The 21935-nt window shown below is 36.1% G+C and overlaps 2 protein-coding genes and 1 long non-coding RNA gene across 3 annotated transcripts in view; 1 reads left to right on the top strand and 2 right to left on the bottom strand.

Moving 5' to 3' along the window:
• LOC136803408 (cartilage oligomeric matrix protein-like) overlaps positions 1-3610 on the bottom strand; it is a 60794-nt gene extending 57184 nt beyond the window's left edge. Inside the window, exons 1-4 of the mRNA XM_067060129.1 lie at positions 3410-3610; positions 2750-2925; positions 2313-2523; positions 1125-1268 (exon numbers count right to left, since the gene is read on the bottom strand). Of these exons, the coding sequence (XP_066916230.1) occupies positions 1125-1268; positions 2313-2523; positions 2750-2925; positions 3410-3421 (543 nt within the window). The 5' untranslated portion in view covers positions 3422-3610. The remainder of the gene's footprint in view (positions 1-1124; positions 1269-2312; positions 2524-2749; positions 2926-3409) is intronic.
• On the top strand, positions 408-856 carry LOC136803411 (uncharacterized). The gene is made up of 2 exons (XR_010846145.1): positions 408-607; positions 738-856. It is a non-coding gene; the product is annotated as an uncharacterized lncRNA (long non-coding RNA).
• Positions 3611-16216: 12606 nt separating the features above from the next.
• LOC136803578 (uncharacterized) lies at positions 16217-21061 on the bottom strand. The gene is made up of 7 exons (XM_067060312.1): positions 20872-21061; positions 19933-20061; positions 19291-19394; positions 18946-19157; positions 18675-18769; positions 17522-17600; positions 16217-17010 (listed from the first exon to the last, which is right to left on the bottom strand). The coding sequence occupies exons 1-4, from the start codon at positions 20945-20947 to the stop codon at positions 18960-18962; spliced, it is 507 nt and encodes a 168-aa protein (XP_066916413.1). The 5' UTR covers positions 20948-21061; the 3' UTR covers positions 16217-17010; positions 17522-17600; positions 18675-18769; positions 18946-18959.
• Between the last annotated feature and the right edge of the window lie 874 nt (positions 21062-21935).

The following is a 21935-nucleotide window of genomic DNA, read 5'->3' as shown; positions in this document are numbered from 1 at the left end:
AAAAAGTTTCAGTTTTTCTCAATGAGCTATTGGCAAAAAGGTGCCTGGGTGTTGGAAAACACCCCTTGATAAAGAATAGGGTAAGTGGCTTTCAAATACAGTTTATAGATTTTTTTAAGAAGATCAATCACGTGCCGTTTCTTTTACATTAGCCTTCATTGTGAAAGCATCAAAACTTTAAGGAAGTAAAATTAAGACAAAGCAAATTATGAAGATATTAAAGCAGCTGATGAAATATTTTTTAAAACCCTCCAAGTTCTTTTGGGTCTTTATTCTTCCGAGAATTATGAAATAAATTCAACCTTATTCTTGCTATTTCCAACCACCTCAATTATTTGCTTTCACTGAACTGTTGTATATGGTTAGGTTTTGAACTTTATTAAAACATAAAAAAATGGAGTTATCTCGAAGGTTTTGGACCGTGGTCTTAATTATAGGAGCTATTTCACACCTTCTTCCTCTCATGGTTACAAGATGGATATGGGAAAATGGAAGGGTGAAACCTCTGAACGCCAAACTGACACACAGGTAGCTCCATATCAACAAGACCCACTTGATAAAGCACCCTGAAAGCAATGTTTTTACAATAGATGCCCTTGCAACTGCTGTAATTATTCTGTCATTGGGAAAATTCATCCAAAATTTTCATCAATTTAGTATCACATTTTTTAATGACAACCTTGATGAAAATCACAAACATCCTTTTTACAATGTAACTTTCAATTTATCAATTCTAGGTGATTCAGGATGCCCGCCAATCGTTCAGGAGTGATATCTCCATTAAAACAAACACTTGTATCATTTGAACTCTAAATTATATTATCTTGAAGGGAAAATATATCAACTTGTAATCTAATACTTTATAAGTTTCAATTTAATTTATTAATTTATTATCACCCTAGGAGTATTAAAAAAGCTGCAAATGAATCAGGATAAATTACTAACTTTACAACTTTAAAGAATCTACTAAAAAACTACTGCATTTCCCGATGGGATGGGGTATGGTTCCTTTTTGCAGACTTCAAAGACCATAATTAAATACTATTATCTATCATCACCAGTGTCTATTGTCCACTAATTACGGTCAATGCTTAGAAATTAAATTAGATCATAGAATGACATACCTCTGGGAGAAGTGATGCAAGATACCTCACTTTCTTTTCAAGAACTTCGTCAAATTGTGCTTTGGGTATCACCTCGGTCACCAACCCACATTGCAAAGCTTCATTTGAGTTCAATTTCTTTCCACCAATCAAAAGATCCTTCGCCTAAATGTTAAAAAAATTAAATAATGAATACTACTACTCTTAGGTTCCAAATAAACGCCCCAGGGGGGAGCAGACAAGCAAAATGACTGACGGGTATGTGCGGGCACTAAGGGTGTGTTTTTCAAGGCATCCGAAATGCACTGTAAGGGTGGGTTTTTTGCCGCCTGCACTGTAAGGGTACGAATTTCTAAATTCTAATAGTAATATCAAATAGTAATATCAAATAGTAATACACTAACAATCAATTTTATAATTTCAATATTATATTTAATTAATTGATATAATACAATACTATTTTCAAACCTAAATTCACAAACGAAATCTTTGTTTGACCCATTTCGATCACTTCAGGGGAAAAAGCTAGACTGCACTGTAAGGGTATTCAACTTGGCGAAAAATGCACTGTTAGGGTGTATTTTTCGGGAAAAACCAAACTGCACTGTAAGGGTGTGATTTTGAACGCCAATTTTTAGCCCGCACATACCGTCAGTTCAAAATCTGACTGCCCCCCCCCCGGGTAAAGCCCCCCCCCCCCGCTTGTTAATTTTTCGAGCCTCCGGACCTTATTAGGACCCCCCCCCGTTTATCAATTTTTAAGAATATTTTCAGGTGTCAAAGAGAAGGCCTGTTTATTTGGAACCTACTCTCGGGTACCTAATAGCCGGGGGGGGTTGGAATAAGCGGGGGGGTTGGAAAAAATCTCAGAACTTAATAAGCGGGGGGGTTGGAATAAAAATGTCCTGGGTGGAAAATTTTTGAAAAGGAGACTAATACAGCAGAATTAGGACAAAAGAGAGAATTTTCAAAAACATTTTCCCAAAAATTAATAAGCGGGGAGTGGGGGGGTTGGAATAAGAATGTCCTGGGTGGAAAATTTTCGAAAAATTAATTAGCGGGGGGGGACGGCTATTAAATACCCGAGAGTAAGAGTACATGAGAAAAAGGATTGATCGTTGGATTTTTCCAAACATTGACCAAACAAAATGTCAAGAAGGGATCAAAACAACACTAAACTGCTAAACTCCATGTATCTAAAAGGCTTACCCTTGTATATCCCATAATTTTAGCAAATGTGTACGAAGAACAAGCTTCGGGAATGAGAGCAAGTTTCGTGAATGGTGTCAAAAATGTTGCATTGTCACTACAATAGACAAAGTCTGCCAAAGGTAGCATTGTTACTCCTATTCCGACTGCTGGTCCATTAATACCAACAACAAAAAGCTTGGGAAAATCAATCATTGCATCAATCATGTCTCTAAGGAAAAGAAATTGACATCAAAGGTGAAAAGCAAGGATCCTAGTTCTGTTCTCAGCCAACAAGTTATTTTGAACATGACAAATATTTTCAAATTTTTGTCAGATAAAAGAAAAATCTATGAGAAAAGGAAAAATCATTATCATAAGTGAAAGAAAGCTTTCTTGATCATTTGTTTATAAAATTGTCTACCGTTTGAAATTTTGAACTCAGTTGACTTTCTTACTTGAATGGCGAATTTAATTGTGCAGGATCTTTGGAACCGTGTTCTTTAAAAGTTTGGAACACAGCTGATAGGTCATTCCCACTGGTGAAATATTTCCCTGATCCTGTCAATAACACCACTTTTATGGAATTGTCTTTGCCAGCATTTTTCAACACATCTCCAAGTGCTTGATATATCTGAGAAGAGAGGAAAATTATCACACACAAAGCTTTCAGCAAATTATTTTAGTGTGATCCAAATTACTAAGATTTCATACAAATCAAGCAATCTTAAAACTTTTCCAGACAACTCCTCAAAACCTAACAAAAAAGGCACTTCTCAACACCCCGGATATTTTTGAAGAATTTCTGGACCGGACCTTCCAAAAGTGACACTTAGAGAGACTAGACTTACGAAAGTGAACCTTAGAGAAAAAATTTTCTAGTCTTAGAGATTTTTTTACTTTTCATGATTTTCGTTCCCTTAAAAAGATCCAAATGGGGAAATCCTGAATCTTACAGAGATTATTTTGACTTTATGTTGTTTTTGCGACCCTTACCATCCGCACAAAGCCAGCAAAGCCTATTTTTGCTAGACTTAAATAGAAAAAACTTAAAAGTAAATTTTGGAGCTTGACAATTCAAGAATTGGTAAAGGTTTTTGAAAGCAAAATTAACTTACATAAATGCTCATGGGATTCAGTTTTTTTGGATTGTTCAATAGAACCTTACATATATTTCCATCAAGTTTGACATATTCATTCCACTCGGTATTTGCGATGTATCTAACCAACTCATCATGGTAAATTTCAAATTTTATTTCAAGCACTTTTCAACAAAAAATCTCTAGTAAACAAAAAAAACGTACAAACAAGGCCAAATAGATTTGGATTCAAGTACATTATTTCCATTTTTGATTGGGGTAATTGCAAATTGGACTGTCAAATTTCATATTATTTCTAATTTTAATGTGCCATTGCACTTCTATGTATTTGGTTTTCCATTCTTATTTATTATTGATTAAGATTTGACGAAAAGAAATTGAGGTAACTATTGAAGTAGTAAGCCCTTGTTGATGAGGGCAAAACAGAGCAAAAGGCTCTTCAATGTGAATTTCAAAACCAAGTGTGAGTCAGAAAGAAGAATATTTGGAAGAATGTTTGGAAAAATATCTATGATGCACTTTACAGATATTTTGGAACAAATAATCTTTTTTCTCTATGCCAGCCTGGTTTTCGGGAGGGTGATTCTTGCATTTCTCAGGTGTTGTCCATTATACATGACATTTTTACAGGGATTGATGCGAACCCTTCTTTAGATACCAGGGGTGTGTTTTTAGATATTTTAAATAAAAGGCATTCGATGGGGGTATGGTATGATGACTTGCTTTCCAAACACAAACTTATGGGGTGACCGGACCACTGCTTTCCTTAATACACAGCTTTCTTGACGATAGGCATCAGAGAGTTGTGTTGAATGGGAAATCGTCTGAGTGGAAGAGGATAAATGCTGGGTTTATGCATCCCCCTATTTTTAAAATTTTTTGAACCCGCACTAACTACAATGGTGGTTCACAAACTGTTTAATACCAAAAATTTATATGGTAAAAAAGGATATAAAATAACGCAGCAGGGAAAAAATTTGCCATTTACATTGCAATTTTGTTGGACTATACCCAATTCTTTGACCAATTTAAGATATAATACATATTTTTACCAAAAAGTTGTTATCCCCCTATTTCTATTTAATACCCCCCCCCCTAAAAACTCAAACCCCCATTTTACTCAGAAAATCTCTTATTCCCCCCTATAAAGCCTTTCTTGAAAAGTTGGATCCCCTTAAAGAAGAGGGGGGTTCACACTATGATACCTTAAGACTAGATTCTTGGTCCTTTATTCTTCTTAACTTACATCAACAATCTCCCAATAAACCTTGAGTCAAAACCCAAAATCTTGTTGACAACACCTCCTTGTTCTCCCTTGTAACGGATCAGCTCTGAGCCCCAAGTTACTAAACAGAGATCTTCTTGCCAGGATAAGTGAGTGGGCTCGTCAATGGAAGAGATCTTTAACCCTGACCCTCCTAAACAAGCTGTGAAAGTCTTTTTACCTTGTGACTTTGTTCAGACCAAATGATTTTTTTTCACATAGATATCAATCCACAAACAATTCAAGTTGAAAGATTTTGGGCAAATTTGCGCCAAAAAGGGCCCAAAAATGCGGTTTTTCAGGATTTGCTCAATATTGAATACCAGGTAAAAATTTTTTGCATAAAATAGAGTATCATAAATAGGTTCAATGTTCTTAACTAAATAACTCTTTATGAAATGTATTTTTTTTTTCTAAAATAAAATTTTTTTCTCTAAATTGATAATTTTTCTATATTTAATTTTTTTTAGGCAAATACTTTCTTATTTATTGGTTTACAAATCTGCCGACGTTATTTTTGCCAAAATAAAAATAAAATGAAATAGAGATTACAAAAACTTTTATTTACTTTTTCTCCTCCGACCTTCAAAAAAGAATAAATAAATAAAAAAACCTTTACTTTAAAACAGGAAAACAAAAGGGAAGAGAAAGAGAGGTTAAATGATCTAACACAGCTGTGCCCTATTCTGCCAATGTAAAGATATTTTGATCCTTCCTTTAATGTCAGGGAACTTCCCCATGGAATTTCCCTATCCACATAAAACAAATTAAATTATATAACTCTTTGTGTACACAGTGGATTTTCTTCATTTTTTTCTTTCTTTTGTAATCGCTTTTATTTAAAGTCCTTTATGTGATTGTTAAAATTCAAGAGTAGATATAAAAATAGACATACCACAAAAGTGGGATGGGGAAACCCTAAAGTGGGAACCCTAAGGGTGAACCCTAAATGGGAACCTATGCCAGTCTTACATATACACATATCAGTCTTTATGTGTACATTGTTATGTTTTAGTTTATTTTCAGTGTTTTTTAACCATAGACTCTATCTATAACAACATCTTGCACTTTATTCTTTTGTCCTTAAATCTAAAAATCGATACCTTAGGAAATTTCACAAAATTTTACTTTATTATTTCCTCCAATTTCAGATTTTTAAAAAGAAAAGAAAAAAAATTTTAAACATTAATTTTCTTTTCCTTTTTTTTCCATCCTCCTGTTCAAAACTTTTCCTCAAAATATCCCTAAACCAGAAAATAAAAAAGTAATTGCCTTACTAAAATTAAATATTTTTTTCCTAATTTGAATTTACTTTTCTAAAATTAAATATTTTTTTCCAAATTTAAATTTATTTTTCTAAAATTATAGTCAACTCAGGTAATCGTTACGCACTCCTAATTCTTACGCACTTTTTGAATCGCCAATATTTCATGATATACTTGGTTTCTAACCTTGAAGTAAAATCATTATGAAAGCCAAAACATTTCCCTACCTTTTGTACCAATAATTTGTTTCTGTTTTGACTTCCCACTTGCCAAAATTCGCTTCAAAGAAAATGCGCTGTGGCGATACCATTTTTATATTTTAGAAGGATGAAGTAACTTTTGAACTGAGGAGATCTGGGTACAAGATAGCGCGCAAATGGTTGTTGCTAAGAAGCAGCCTATTCAAGTACGTTTTATCCCACTAAATGTTTTTTCTTGAATGTTCCGTGATAAATAACAAGAGCCGCGGATCAATTAGGTGCGTAAAATTTACAAGGGTAGCCCAATCATTACGCACTTTTCAAGTTACCATTCAAGCTTAAAGTCGCCAATACAATGTTTCAAGTAATATCTTTTCAACACAGTTTAATAGCCAATTGGTTTTCTTAACAGTTTTCCGATCCACGGAATCGATAGGGAAAAATGCGGAATAATTGCAGATTTGGCACCTAATCATTACGCAGTTGAAAAATGTTGCTTAATAATGAATTTTGGCTTATCGAAGATAGCTTATATGAATGAAAAAGGTTGGAAAATGCTTTAGCTATCTAAAAAGAGCTCAACTAGCCTTTAATCGCAAGAATTAGCCGCGAAATCAACCTTTCTCTGAAAAGTGCGTAACGATTACCTGAGTTGACTATAGATATTTTTTTCTAAATCTAAAATCTATTTTTCTAAAATTAAATATTTTTTTGTTGATGGCACTTCAATAGTATCCCGTAAAAAAGATAGTATCGTTTCAATTAAGATAATATTTTTATGGAAAGATAGTATATACCGTGAGATCGGGTAACTTGCATCAGTGGAGGCTAACATGCATAACCCTCAGATGAATGACCTGGCTGGTCATTAAAATACAACATTAAATCAAAACAAAAATGGTAGAGTAGAGCTGCAAGCGGAGCTGTGTAGTTCATTTGTTTTGAAATTTTGCTGCTTAGATTGGTCAGTCATTTGTGGGCTATGCATGTTAGCCGATCTCACGGTATCGTTTAAAAAAAGATAGTGTCGTTTTAATAAAGATAGTGTTGTTTTAATAAAGATAGTGTTGTGAAATGTGTAGCAAAATAAAAGACAGTGTTGCCAATTCCTTCAATGATTTTTTCACTACTATAGCTGATTCTATTCGTGAAAAAATGCCGCCTTCTTACAATCACTTCAGCAGTTTCATGAAAGATCCAAATCTGCATTCCATCCTCTTAGCACCAACCACTTATCAAGAAATTGCGAAAGTGATTGGCTCTTTCTCAATAAATAAAGCAAGTGGTCCTCATAGTATTCCTATAAAAATCCTTAAACTTTTAAGACTTGATATTTCTGTGCCAATATCGGCGCTGATAAACTACTCCTTTCTCAGTGGTATTTTTCCCTCTACTCTCAAAATATCTAAAGTTGTGCCTGTCTTCAAACACAAAGGTTCTCCCCTTGAAGTCTCTAATTATAGGCCAATTTCACTTTTATCTAACATGTAAATTTTTTTTGAGAAAGTGATGTATTCATGTCTCTCTGAATTTTTTGAAAACCATAATCAAATCTACTCTCGACAATTTGCTCTACTGAGCATACACTCATTAATATTGTCGAACGTATCCGAAACTATCTTGACAATGGTGGGTTTGATTGTGGTGTATTTGTCGATCTACAAAAGGCTTTCGACACAGTTGATCACAAAATTTTACTTGAAAAACTCGATCACTACGGAGTCAGAGGCATTGTTAACGACTGGTTCCGATCTTACCTCACTAACCGCTCCCAGTATGTTTCTCTTGCAGGCTCAAATTCCCTTTTAAAATCTATTAATCATGGAGTTCCTCAGGGTTCAGTTTTGGGTCCTCTGCTGTTCTTGTTGTATATATATAAACGATCTTCACCGCTGCATAAGAACCTCTGAAACATATCATTTTGCTGATGATACTCATTTACTAAATTTTTCAAAAACTGTATGGAGTCTTTGTGGGAGGGTTAATGCTGATCTCAGAGTTTTAGTCAGCTGGCTTAATGCCAACAAAATTTCTTTCAATGCTAGCAAAACTGAGTTTGTTATTTTTCGTTCCCCTTGGAGACAGATGGACTGTATTCCAAGAATTAAGCTTTGCGGGAAAATTCTATCACCAAGTAAGAGTGTGAAGTATTTGGGTGTTCACCTTGACAATCATCTAAACTGGAAGGTTCATACTTCTTTCGTTGCTGCTACATTGAGAAGGGCAAATGGGGCAATATCCAAACTATGTTCCAATTCACATCCTTCTAAACATTTATCATGCAATTTTTGCTTCTCATGTTCGCTATGCTAGTCAACTCTGGGGACTGTGTGACAATACTGTCACACATAGGATTCTTACTCTTCAAAACACTGCACTAAGACTCGTGACCTTTAGTGAGCCAAGAACTTCTGCCACTCCCCAGTTTGCTGAGCTTAAATTACTCAAAATCTTTGATCAGGTGAAAGTAATGAATATCTTATTTATTCAAAAATACCTCCAGGGTAATCTTCCATCTGATGTCCTATCAACACTTAATTTTGATGAAATTGATCACAAAACTGGCACCAGGGGCAAAGCTATTAAACTACTAAAACTTTCAACGGTCAAAACCACAAATTTTGGACTTAACTCTTTCTCTCGTCTTTCGTCAAAACAATGGAATGAGTTACTAATAAATCATCCTGACACTGATTTTCACAACCTTGATACTGATGAACTAAAATCTTTAGCTACAAAATTATATTTAGACAAATACAAAGCTGAAGACGAATAATCTTTGTGTGTGTGTGTCTGTGTGTGCGTGTATTGTGTGTGCGTGAACTTAGTGTGTTTTCTCAGGGTGGGAGGGGTGGGTGGTGTAACAGGAAGAACTTTATAGATAAATCTACTCAACAAAGAAATTGTCATAAAATAAAAGTAAAAATATTTCTCATATTCACTATTTTGTTGTCACTATTAATATTATGATCAGTTTTATGATAATCGTTTATTCATTTTTTCTTTATTCTGTAATAATTTTTCAGTTTCTCCTAGGTTCCCCATTGTATTAGAGAAATCTTTTCTTTTTTTTTGTAAGGGGTTATCCTGCTGTGTTGCAGCAAAAATATATTCAATTCAATTCAATTCAATTGCAAAATAAAAGATAGTGTCGCAAAATGAAAGATAGTATTTTTTTCCGCTTTGGCGCGCCATAGGATTCTTCTGGATTTACTAAATATAAAAAAATCTGACAACATTTGCTATCGACTGACCGTCCGACCGACCGACCACAACTGGATTTGGGGAAAATATTGCGCAAATAGTCTGCTCTGAAGTAAATTGGTGAAACGTACAGAATTCTCCTAGTTTAGGTAACGTTCTCTTCAATACCGTAAGTTGGTCTAATATGGACATCCCTTGTCTAATTCCGACACCCTTCTTTAGGGAAAGGAATAATATGAAAGCTTAAATCGCTGATTGAAAAAGGATTATTCCTCTCTGACCATTAAAAGCAAAGAATAACAGTTTCAACCTTTCTTTAAATTTCAGCTGATAAAAAGGGTGTCGAAATTAGAGGAGGGGTGTCGACATTACATTAGACCAAGTTATGGTAATCCTCGACTGGCCTATAGCCACCGGACACCACCTTACAATCATTTCTATTTCTATTTGGTTGAGTTGCAGGAGGCTTTAGAGGCCTATTCGCGAACTATAGACGCTTACTAACGAGCGTCCCGTCAGCACCTTGAACTGACTACCCAATTCCCCTCACATGGCATCATGGGTTGACCACCCACAGGGGAAGAAACGTTCACTTGCCAAGTGAACTGCTGTGAGTGGGAATCGAACCCTGCCCTCCTGTCCAGGGTGGTAATCCCAGGACCCTGCCGACGCACCGGACTTAACGAACACCGGACACGCGAAAGTCCGGTGTAAAATGAGAATTTTTTTTACCACCGGACTACACCGGACTTAAGGAAGTCGGATGTTCGGTGTCGGAGAAGGATATTTTTTTCCACCGGACAATCAAAACACCGGACATGACCAGTCCGGTGCGTCCGGTGCTTCTTAATTTTTTGTTTCATAAATGTCCGGCGTCCAAAATTCCCTGTATGCAACACCGGACTGACACCGGACTTAATGCGTCCGGTGTGACGAAAGGATACTTTTTCCCACCGGACAAATACACCGGACAGTCCGGTGCGTCGGCAGGGTCCTGTAATCCCTCTTGCCTCTAAAAATTCTAAATTGTAAAGTACTAGGAACAAATTTCAAAGAGATTATCAAATAATTTTTGATATTTGGCTTGAAGATAACTTTTACTATATGGTCCTAAGAAACACCTCCAAGGTTTTTGACCCAAATTATATTCAACTTTTCAAAACAATGGAAACTCGATGTAAAGACTTTGTAAAGACTCATTTTCAGAGATTTCTCATTATTTTCAGCATGCAGATATGTCAGCATGCTTCGTGTCCACCATCTTTCCTCGCAGAATGATGAATGGTTTTCCCCGTATCTATTCCTCGGACGTCTATGGACGTCTCAGAGGAAACCCCAAAATGTCTAAGTTTAATTTCCAAGCCTCTTTTCTGTCTTTTTCTTGGAAACAGGAAAATTGCCCCAGGAATTTACTGAATTTAGGGAGGTCAGAAAGTATCTACTAGGGTAGATGGAGGATTTCAGGGGGGGGATTCTAAACTATTTTTGAGGGTTTAGGGGGGGGGGGTTCCAAAATATTTTCAATGGAATGAAAAGGGGGGGTGTTGGGTGCGAAATATATTTGGGCGACTTAAGAGATAACTCACCTAGGAGGAGGCCCCCCCGGCGGCACCCCTAATCACACCATCACGCAAAAAAAAGTCCCAATCACGCCATCACGCAAGAAAAAAGTCCCAATCACGCCATCACGCAAACCGCTGGGGGGGCCATTGAGTTTCAAGCCCGAAGGGCTAGAGGTCAATCTCTAACCTTTCTCAGGCAAGAAAAATTGAAGCCTTAAAATATGCGCCGTATTTTTGATGACGGATTGAATCTAGCAATTCCTTTGTTTTCGAGTAATATATTTTTCGAAATTAAGCGGTAAATTTTAGTTTCAATCTGTCATTTGTGTAAAAACCAGGCAGGTCGCTCAAGGCCGCGCAACTTTGGTAGGATTTGTTGGCTTCAAATCCTACCAAAGAGATTGACCTCTAGCCCTTCGGGCTTGAAACTCGATGGGGGGGAGGTCAAATTTCATGGTTTCACATTTGAAGATTTTAAATTTTTTGATAGCCTCAATATTTCGGTTGCTTGATCTTAACATTGTGCAAAATTGGTTCAGTGGACTAACAGAGAATGTTTGTTAAGGGCCCGGGGGGGGGGGGGTACTTACCCTGAGTATCAGAGGTCAAGTTTTCAAAGAGAAAATATTAACCTCTGAGGACGAGGTTGGGTTTTCCAATCGGAAGGCGCTGCATTGCAAAATGTTCGAAAATTGTCAATCGAATTTTGTTTTTAAAACGCAGAACACAATTACGTCACAAAAGAAAAAAAAATAACACAAAAATCGAATCAAAACAAAAAGAATTTCGAGTGAAAAAAATAAAGTGAGATAGGGACGTGATGATCAAACTGATTAAAAAAGTTTTCTTGTTATATATCAATCCTGGCTGATCCGAAATAAGGGATCTATAATAGAAGAATAGCCACTGTAAAGCTGATTTTTTTTCGAGTGCAGTCAGTTGCTGAAATTCAGAAGTTCTGCTGTGCTGCTAGTGCTAGACAAAAAAATCTTCTCGTTTGTGGTCGGGTTTGTGGAAAAGACCCTCGGGGTCTTATCAGAAGGGACTGAAAAATTGCCCTCACTGATCTGACCCGTACGTCAGTTAGGTACAATTCAATTGCAAAGAAAATCTAGTTGAGTTAGCAAGCTATCACAAAGTTCCCTACTGTCACAATCGTTCCGCCTTTCATTTCTCACAATTTTTCTGAAAAAGCAAATCAGACATGATCCGTAACCTCCTCGAAGCCAAACGAAGCCAAACGGTGAGATATATCTACTTTGCGAGCGTTTTTCTACAAGATCTTGTATTAAAAAAAAACTTTGTCTTCACCTACGATGAATTTATTCGCGCTGTGATACTCACGGTAGGGGGTACTAGGGTTGGCGAATGACGGGACCTCCGAAAACCGACCCTTAGAGAGACTGATTTTTGCTGAAAAGGTGACCCTTTACCGTGAAAAGCACAGGTCAAAATCATATATTGACGCTGTGCCGACGAATCGAGATTCTATTCATCGCGCAATCAACGAAGACAAAAGTAACCATGACGACCATCCAAGATCTTGGATGAAGTTCAAAGTTGATATTTTTATTCCCGTCGTTGAAAATACAACTGAAAAATATCATCAATGCTTTTTAAAAAGAGTCAGTGATAGAGAATCATAACATAAAGTCTGTCTATTATTTCGATTCAATTAAAAGTGACATTTCCATAATTAATAGTTTAGTAATTACTGTTATACATTTGGGGATCATGTAAAAGATTTCTTTCGAAAAAACTCACTTCGATTACACTTGGAGGTTTTTGGGGAATTCGTAAATAGTAAACTGCATACTGATACATTCTGCTAGATATTAAATAACGTAATATTTGCTCTTCATCTTTGATTCTTTCTACAGTGATTAGATTGACACATGCGCGATAAAATTTTTATTATTGGTCTTCAGAGGTTAATATATTCTTTGAAAACTTAACCTCTGATACTCAGGGTAGTGACCCTTAGGTTAGAGAGACTTTTTGAATTTTTTTTTTCGATTTTTGAAAAAAGTTATACCCCTTAGAGCGACTTTATTACAATTTTTTCTCTGGAAATCAAAAAATTTCCCAAAAACCCTGAATTTTCCGACCCTTAGAGAAACTAATTTAAAACTTTCTGATTTTTCCAACCCTTAGAGAGACTTTGAAGGTGAAAAAACCGACCCTTACCGTCCGCACATACCCATCATCCATTTTTGCCTAAGTACCCCCCCCCCCCGGGGTTAAGGGATCCCTCCTCTTACAATTTCATATGTCAGATAGTCTAACCTTTATTTAAGAAGAGCTGAAAATACACAAAATGGTTGAAAATTGAAAATTTTCTCCTGTTGATGCAAACCAGGCTCTCTGATGATATTATTGCCCGGGGCGGGGGCACTCCAGGTAAGTGACCTACCGGACATGCAGCCCTTAAGGGTTTTTTGGACTTTGGAAAAGTGCACTGTAAGGGTTGATTTGTGAGCAAGTGGGAAAAAGTGCACTGTAAGGGTGTAAAATTTGAGAAATTTCAAAAAATTTTGCCCTGAAAAGGGCAAAAAATTTCGAAAAATTGAACTATAAGGGTCGATTTTCAGCCAAATTTTTCCTGCACTGAAAGGGTCCGATTTTAGAGAACTGATTTTTGGCCGAACGTACGGTCGTTTTCAAAATCGAGTGCCCCCCCCGGGTATTATTGCCTTTAAAACGCAACTCAAAATATTACTTCTGTGATATTAAGATATCGTATATGCAAAGAAAAACTTTACTTTTAACAATTCCATATGATTCAGACATTGAAAGCCTCGTTTCATTTTTTAAACCCTTTTGAGGGGGGTTCGAAAAGAAATTCCAGATTAGGGGTGGGGTGCGAAATACTTTCTGAGACCACTCTAGACCACTCAAGGGTGTCTACGGATTTTTTTTCGGGATTTTCAAGGTTTTCAAGGTTTTTTTGGTCATTTTTAAGTGGTTTTTGAAGGTTTTTTGGCAAAAACTTTGGCACTTTTCAAGGTTTTTTGATACTCAGTTGATATGGCTCTTTACAGGAATTTTTGGGTTTTTTCAGAGTGGTAGGCGAAAGAAAAAAGAAAAATAGAGGACAGCAAATAAAATTTATTTACTTTTGGTGCCCGGGGAATTACTTCCGCAGTTAAATTCCTATCTCCCTCTCGAGAACAATACCACAAAAAGAAATACTCCAGCTCCCTAGTCTTCCAACTGTAGAAATAAAGAATTAGAAGCATAACCAATTGTTTACAGTGACCGAGGAGGCGCAAGCATGGTTTGCGCCGACGAGAGAAAATTTTGATTTTGACTCTTTCAAATGGCTAAAAAATGCCTTGTTTTTGATTTTGTTTTTTTACAAAAATCAATTGCCAAAAGAGTTGTTTTAAGGAATCCTCGAAATTTTATTGATGAACGGCCATTATTCCAAGACGCCCTGAATCGATTTGAATATTGGGGAACAGTCGATTTCTTAAGGCTCATGCAAACGGAAAATTAGTGACAAAAATTCAGCTAATGATAAAAGAATATGTTGCATTCGTTGCAACAGAACCGCAACAGAAACAGGGAACTATGGAATTCTCTAAGTGTTATGAAGGTTTAGCGCCGTAGGCGGTTTTTTTACTTATTCTTACTTTTCGAATGACTGGATAGTGCTTTTCAAGGTTTTTAACAATTTTTCAAGGTTTTCGAGGTTTTTCCCAGAAAATTGATAGTTTTCAAGGTTTTCAAGGTTGGGTGGTTCATTTTCAAGGTTCTCAAGGTCCCGTAGACACCCTGCACTCCCTTAGACGTTTATGGTCCCTAACTCAAGGAAATTTCCTCCATGGAAAATTGCTCCCCTCCATTAGTTTTCACCAACGCAACATTGAGATTCAGAGACATGGACTTTCATTTTATTAGGAGGTCATCACTGTGAAGAAATTTCACTAAAATATTTATTCAATATAAAGTTATGATACAAAGTTAATAAGTATAAGTGATTGACACCAAAAAACAGCAGAAAACAGCGTTTTTAGACGTCAATCAGCTTATAACTTTGTTTGATATCTTTTGACTGGATGATTATTTTTAAGAAATTTTTTCAGAGTATGACGTTCGATGATCAAGGATTTAAGTGAAAATGATAGTTATAGCACTTTTCTACAAGATCTTCTCTTTTTTCTTCTTTATTTTCATCATCGTTTTTAGAATTCTTTTGAAGATTTTTTCATTTCTAATTGTTCCACTCGTTGATATCTTTCCAATGATACTAAATTTATAAAGATTGAAGAATTCTTTCAAAAGTTATAGGTAAAAGAAAAAAGAGTGCACACTTATCGTGAATAGACTTTAAGTACATACGTCTCAAGCATAAGATGGCCATTTTTGTGAAAGGAGTGTGCTTACTTGGGGGTAATTGACAACTTATAATTGAGGCTCGGTGGCAAGCCATGGACACCCCTGAAAAAATTTCTAGCGCTTCACCAGAAGTCAGTTACCTAAGGCTCCACTCACTATGAGGTCAACAGTTCGAATCTGCTTCAGGTCAAAAACTTTTCACACTAAGTTTTGATACTTTATGGTTTTTAGATGTAGAATCCAAAAAAAGTGATCCAAAGGTCTAAGGTTGTCTAAATTGATTTTTTGGTGGGCCATAAGGTAGGTCATAGGGTAGGTTAACCATATGATCGGGCCACAGAGGTAGGCCAGGTTTTTGACTAACTCAAAAGAAAAAATATTTTTTTGTTTATATCAGCATAATGTATCAGTAGGCAGACACTGGCCTGATAAGATATGAAATAAATGTCTGATATGAAAAGTAAAGTAAACTTTCCTTGAACTTTGGTGATCATGTACGTACTCCCGGTACCGCGCTCGGTAATCTCGGGTACCTAATAGCCGGGGGGCCCGCTAATTAATTTTTCAAAAATTTTCCACCCAGGATATTTGTCAGCCGAGGGTTGACATTACTGTTCCGGGGATAAGAATTGATCGAGACTAATTTGAAGTTACTTTTTTGGTATGCATTACCTTTATGTCTTTACTCCATAATCATATATTAATTCTATATCTATTGAAAGTTGCAGGCTCCTTATCAAATATCCTTCAGCATGCTAGCCATACCGAAGGTGAGCCAAAATGAAATATGGCTGCCTGACAATATTCTTATTCCAACCCGCTTATTGATTTTTGGAAAATGTTTTTGAAAGATCCCTCTTTTGCCCTAATTCTGCTGTATTAGCCTCCTTTTCGAAAATTTTCCACGCAGGACATTTTTATTCCAAACCCCCCCCCCTTATTAAGTTTTGAGATTTTTTCAAACCCCCCGCTTATTCCAAACTCCCGGCTATTAGGTACCCGAGAGCGCCGAGAGAAACGCTATTTAGTTTTGGCCTTCGCTCAGAAGTTCTACATAGCTGACCATCAGCGTGAAATGTGTTTTCCTAAATCTCTAACTGAATCAGCATCGAAAACCATAATAAGGCAGTATATTAACTTCGTGTACCGGTGTTATATCTTTTATCAGTCATTGAAACCAAGGTGGTAACGATAAGGTTCAAATTATTCCAAAATATTCAAACAAATTGAGCTGCAAATTTTACTCTGTACAAATACAAGGTGAATACTATTCCATATTCAGTTTTCGTATTATAATGTGAAAATCTACTCTGAGTATCAGGGCCAAGTTTTCAAAGAATGTATCAACCTCTAACGAAACCTCTAAAGATATTTTATCGCGCATGTATAAATCAATATATTCACTGTAGAAAGAATCAAAGATGAAGAGCAAATATTACAATTGACAATCTTGACCATTGGGTGGTTTGTTACGACAACTGCGTATGCCATCCGTCTATTGCTTTCGATAAACACCGCAGTGCCAGATTTTACGAAGCTTTTTGTCTTATAATCAATTCACCGGAAAGCTACGTTGACGAAATTGTCTATATGTGAAATAAAAATCAACTCTTTGTTAACACATTCAAATAGAGTAAAAGCAAAATGATTCCAAGATGGTAGCTGTCACGTGCTTTCAAAGATGAGGATGGTGACAATGATACTGAGGTTATATGGATGTTAAATCAACCTTATTCGTTTTTCCAATCCGTCGATAGTAGAAATTTTCATTTTTCATTTCAATCTGAAAGATAATAACACTTATAGCTTTAGTTTGGTTACTAAAATTGACATTTAATCTAACTTTTAGCTAAATGAGTTTTAGTGAGCAATCTACTGAAAACCCCCGGGGAGGATGGAATACTTAGGTAAAGCTGGTGCCAGGTATGCGTGAGCCATAAGGGTCCCTTTTTCACACCCTCGAAAGTTCCTCAAAGGGGTACAAAAAACAGTAAAAAGAAAATTGAGTAAGGGTTCCAAAATTACGAAAATCGAAAATCGACTCCCTCAAATGGTCATAAATTCTTGAAATTTGGACTCAATTTTGGGGAAAGAGCCTCTCTCAGGGTGGCAAAAAGGTCAACAAATGGTCAAAATTTTCAAAATTCAGTCTCTCTAAGGGTCGATCTTCAAACTTTTGCTCGGATATACCCGTCATCTCGCAAACCCAGTAGCTCCTCCCCCGGGACTGGAAATAACGTTTACAATCAAGGGATTGAGGATTTGTGGATATGTAAATTTTGAGAAGTACTTACCATTTTCATTGTGAGAAGCTCATTTGCACCAAGAGCTCGAACCAAAGAAACAGAAGTTCCACCATACCCATAATTGTCACTAAAAGTATAATTTTAGGTATAGTTGACAAAAAAAAGCATCGATAAGATTAATTAAAAACCTAATCACGCTCGTTTAACCTTTCCAGCGCGCAAGATTTTTTGAGAGTTAGACAATGGTTTTGGTACTATTCGAAAGGTATTTTCATACTCTTTCTAAAAGCATTCGGTTCATGTCTTTTTAAATCAAGTGGTCAGGAGTTATAGTCCTAAGTTTGGGACTAAGTATATTGGCAAAATTTAGAACGTGCATACACGTCATTCTAAAACCATTCGGTCTATGCCCTTCTAAATCAAGTGGTCAGGAGTTACAGCCCTAAGTTTGGAAACTCAGTATATTGGCAAATTTAGAACGTGCATACACGTTTTTAACGATTTAGACGTGCTGACAATGTGTTGACTGAGATAATTTTGTTGAATGACACAGTAATTTGACTCGTTTTTTTCTAAGAATAAGCATTTTAGATGACCATTTTAGGGTTTTATTTGGTTATTAGTACTAGTAATCGCCAGTAAATAATCATTAGTAAATCATAGTTTTTTTAGAAAAAGGGAAAATTTTTGACATTCGAATTGCAATGCAACTTATGTACACAGAGCGAATTTTTTAAGTATGAGGACTAAATTTTTTATTATATAGTAAAAAAAAGTCTCTGACACAGGACTTGGGAGAGAAAAGAATAAGGGGACAAAAGTGTCCCCCCGCCGAAGAGTGCAAAAAGTGGTAAAAGTGCAATTAACGATTAATCGCATTCCTCTAAACCAATCAGATTCGAGTAATTTTGCACGGCTGACGATTACTACAAAAAAACTGAATTTTTGCGAGAACTTATTTAAACGAATTTTATCGAAATTTCTAACAAAACGGTCGCTAAATTTAGATTACTTCTTGCAAAAAGCAGCTCGAGATAGTTTCTTCATCTACATTTTACTATTGTAAAATGGCTTCCATCAAAATCAAGTTCTCCATAAGAGTTTTGTCTATTTCTTCTGCAAAATCAGGCCTTAGGGTGAAGTTGTAAATGCTCTGCAGGTAATTCAAGGTAACAATATTTAAAAAATAAATCATACTTACAGACTAAATTGATTTAGTAGACCCATAAACATCCTATCTATTTCTTTTCGAAAATCTTGACAATACCGAGGTGTAGTCATAATCTTTGCAACATTCTGAAGAAAATTTTTAAAATTTGAAATGGTCAAAACGATACCAACGTCATGGTAAGGCGAATAAAATCAATTTGAAGTATTGATTTATATAAAGGCTAGAAATTTGAAATTGCACATTCTAATGGACTCGACTGAGGATTGCTATTTTATCTATTTAAACATATTAGATACCATACCCTCACAGTATTGTCTAATATATGATAATTCTTCTTGTGCCATTCAGTAGTTTGGTAAACGAAGCTTCCTTCAGAGCTGTTGCCAAATTTGAGTTTTTGGAGAATGATGTTAAGGAACTCAAAACATGTGGAATACTGCTCGGAGATATGTTGAAATGTCTGTAAAGTCGCACGATGTCGTTGTTGATTGATTTGTAAGTTACATTATGAATCTGAAAAAGAAGAAAACTCTGTACGTTCTCAGACCAGATAAGAGTACGCAAATATCAAAAAATAATGATAAAGCCAAATAAAACAAAATTGCTCCTACCTTGGATAATTTATCACAATGGTAATAATTCTTACAGATAGATTTGTTTGAAACTTTGGGAAACCGTCGATAACACATTGACAATCTGTTTTAATCCATCGTGGTTGACTTGTGTCGTCACATGTTCTTGATATTGTTCCTTCGAAGAAATCGCAAAAGAAAGAATTATTTAAATTTTGATCAATCATCAAATAGCCTGTATCCTCCAGGCTTTGAGCGATTTTTTTAGATGCAGAGCTTCACATTTGCACATCGTTCAACCTTCTGATAAATATATGCTGGAGTGCTGTGCTAGATTGAATTTCGAGTGTCGTAGTGTTCACAAAGGGAAGAGCATAGACCTTTTGTAGGACACGATACTATTTCGAATCCAAAAATTAATTCACATCAGCTGATATTATCCCCTAGCAATTGGCTATTATCATACCCACCCACATTACAAGATAATAAACGAGTCAAGTATATAAATAAAGCAATTCAAGTAGAGAGATTATCGATGGTAATGACTAAATAAATTCCATTGACACTAACCATAAATACAACATGCCAAACTCGAACCCAGTCCCCTAGCTCGCTTTGTTAAGATTCCAATAGCACTTACGATTATATCACGTGCATCAGTAAAATCAGTATAAAGTGGTGCAAGTGGCTCTGGGTACAAGATTGACAACATATACCTTTTAAGCCATATTCAGTGAAATTCTTCACTAAAACTGGAACTTGATTACATTGAATTACTGACGTTTTCCCTCTTCCAACAGACCTCCATAACAGATGGTTGCGATCAACATTATATCGACAATATTCTGAAAGGAAATCGGTGGAAATGATAGCACTCACTCAGTCTGGAAATTGTTCATTGTTTGATTACTATACAGTGGAGTCTCCATAGCTCGAACACGCACAAAGAACACAATTTGTTCGAGTTAAGGAAATTTAGAACTATGCAGTAAGATTTATAAGACATTTTACACCCCTTTCTCAAAGCTCCAGTGGAACTCATCAGACTCATGGATCCCCACAGTGGGGATGAAAATTTCTATCGAAATCCCAATGGTGATAAAAATTATATTGTTCCCAGGTCAAAATAAACCATCGGCGATGGTTTTGGATTGTAATGTTTTTCCATTAAAATTTCAAATGAGGAGGAAAGCAAAGTCAGTTTCCCACTGGGTGCGGGTCCTTCACGGAGTCTGTGACAAAGGGGCGTATCGTTAACAAAAGGGCCTAGAAAACCTATTTGAGTTAAAGAGGCTCAATTTAAAGAGCCTCCACTTTATTTTAAAGGCAAACATTGGGTCCTCACATTATAGTGCATAGAACATTGGACAAAAATCAAGTGACCCGAAAATCCAAAACTCCTCAATAATAATCTAACTAAGATCTTTACTCAAAGTTTTTAACCCCAAGAGTGAATTTTCTTGTGTGGATTATTTTACAGTGCACTTTTTAAAGCCTGAAAATCTAAACGAACGATAACGAATCGTCACACATCTTTCATTCGCCGATTCTCCCTAGCTGCACTCAACTGGTTGGGATTTTCCTCAATCTTTTAAAACTTTAAAAGAAAATCTTTGGGTTACTTATAAAAAATCATTCAAAACATAAATGCATACCCTTGCGACAGTTTTCTTCATCTTCATTGTTCAAACAATCTTGTTTTCCATCACAAATTTGATCCTTCCAAATCATTTGATCAGTTGATTTGCATGAAACCCGGGGGGGGGGGGTACTAGGGTTGGTGAATGAGGGGTATGTGCGGACGCGACCTCCGAAAACCGACCCTTAGAGAGACCAAATTTTAGTGAAAAAGTGACCCTTAGAGAGACTTTTTCGAAAAATTTTCTCTGATTTTCAAAAATTTCCTACCCTTAGTGAGAATTTTTTGTGATTTTTTCTCTCAAAATTAAATTTTTTTTCTAAAAATCGTGATTTTTCCCACCCTTAGAGAGACTACTTTGAAATTTCTTGATTTTTGTAACCCTTAGAGAGACTTTGAAAGGTGAAAAACCCGACCCTTACCGTCCGCACATACCCAGCACCTATTTTTGCCTAAGTACCCCCCCCCCCGGGGCATGAAACTAAAGCATCCCCAAAAACTTTCATATATTCATATCGGTCTAAAGTGAAAATATACAAGTTGTTTCATGGATAATTCCTATCAAATTGGGCGCGTGAACGACACTGGAAATAAGAAACTATATGAGAAAATATATGCTTTCATTTGTAGTATATTCGAAAATAAAATTCATTACATAAACAGACGCCCCTTAGCGGAGTGAACTGTCACGCCAAAAAGTATTCAAAACGTTTTTTTAATCATACATCACGCCGAAAAAAGATTCCCTCATCATAACATGACATCAAAAATAACATTTCTCTTCAAGATTTTTGGAATCATAGATCACGCCCATCACACCGAAATCACGCAAAGCATCGAGGGCCTCTTAACAGTTATACTGAAGGTCAGGGGGCGTTTGAATTTACCTGGACACGAGGAGTCGCAGTCCAGTTTATAAAGTTCAGGAAGAGCACTGCACCATGATTTATCAATTACTTTATAAATTGGTTGTTGTCCTTTCTGAGTACAGTTTAGATGACACAAATTGGTCTTCCATTCGTAAATACCTTTACAAGAAGGTTTTGTCGGGTTTCCTCTACAGTCTGAAAAAAGTAATGC

Source organism: Clytia hemisphaerica, unplaced genomic scaffold (genome assembly GCF_902728285.1).
Source record: "Clytia hemisphaerica strain Z4C2 unplaced genomic scaffold, Clytia hemisphaerica genome assembly, whole genome shotgun sequence".
Classification (NCBI taxonomy): Eukaryota; Metazoa; Cnidaria; class Hydrozoa; order Leptothecata; family Clytiidae; genus Clytia; species Clytia hemisphaerica.
The sequence above is the reverse complement of the archived record's forward strand: the minus strand, read 5'-3'. Positions and strand labels throughout refer to the sequence as shown.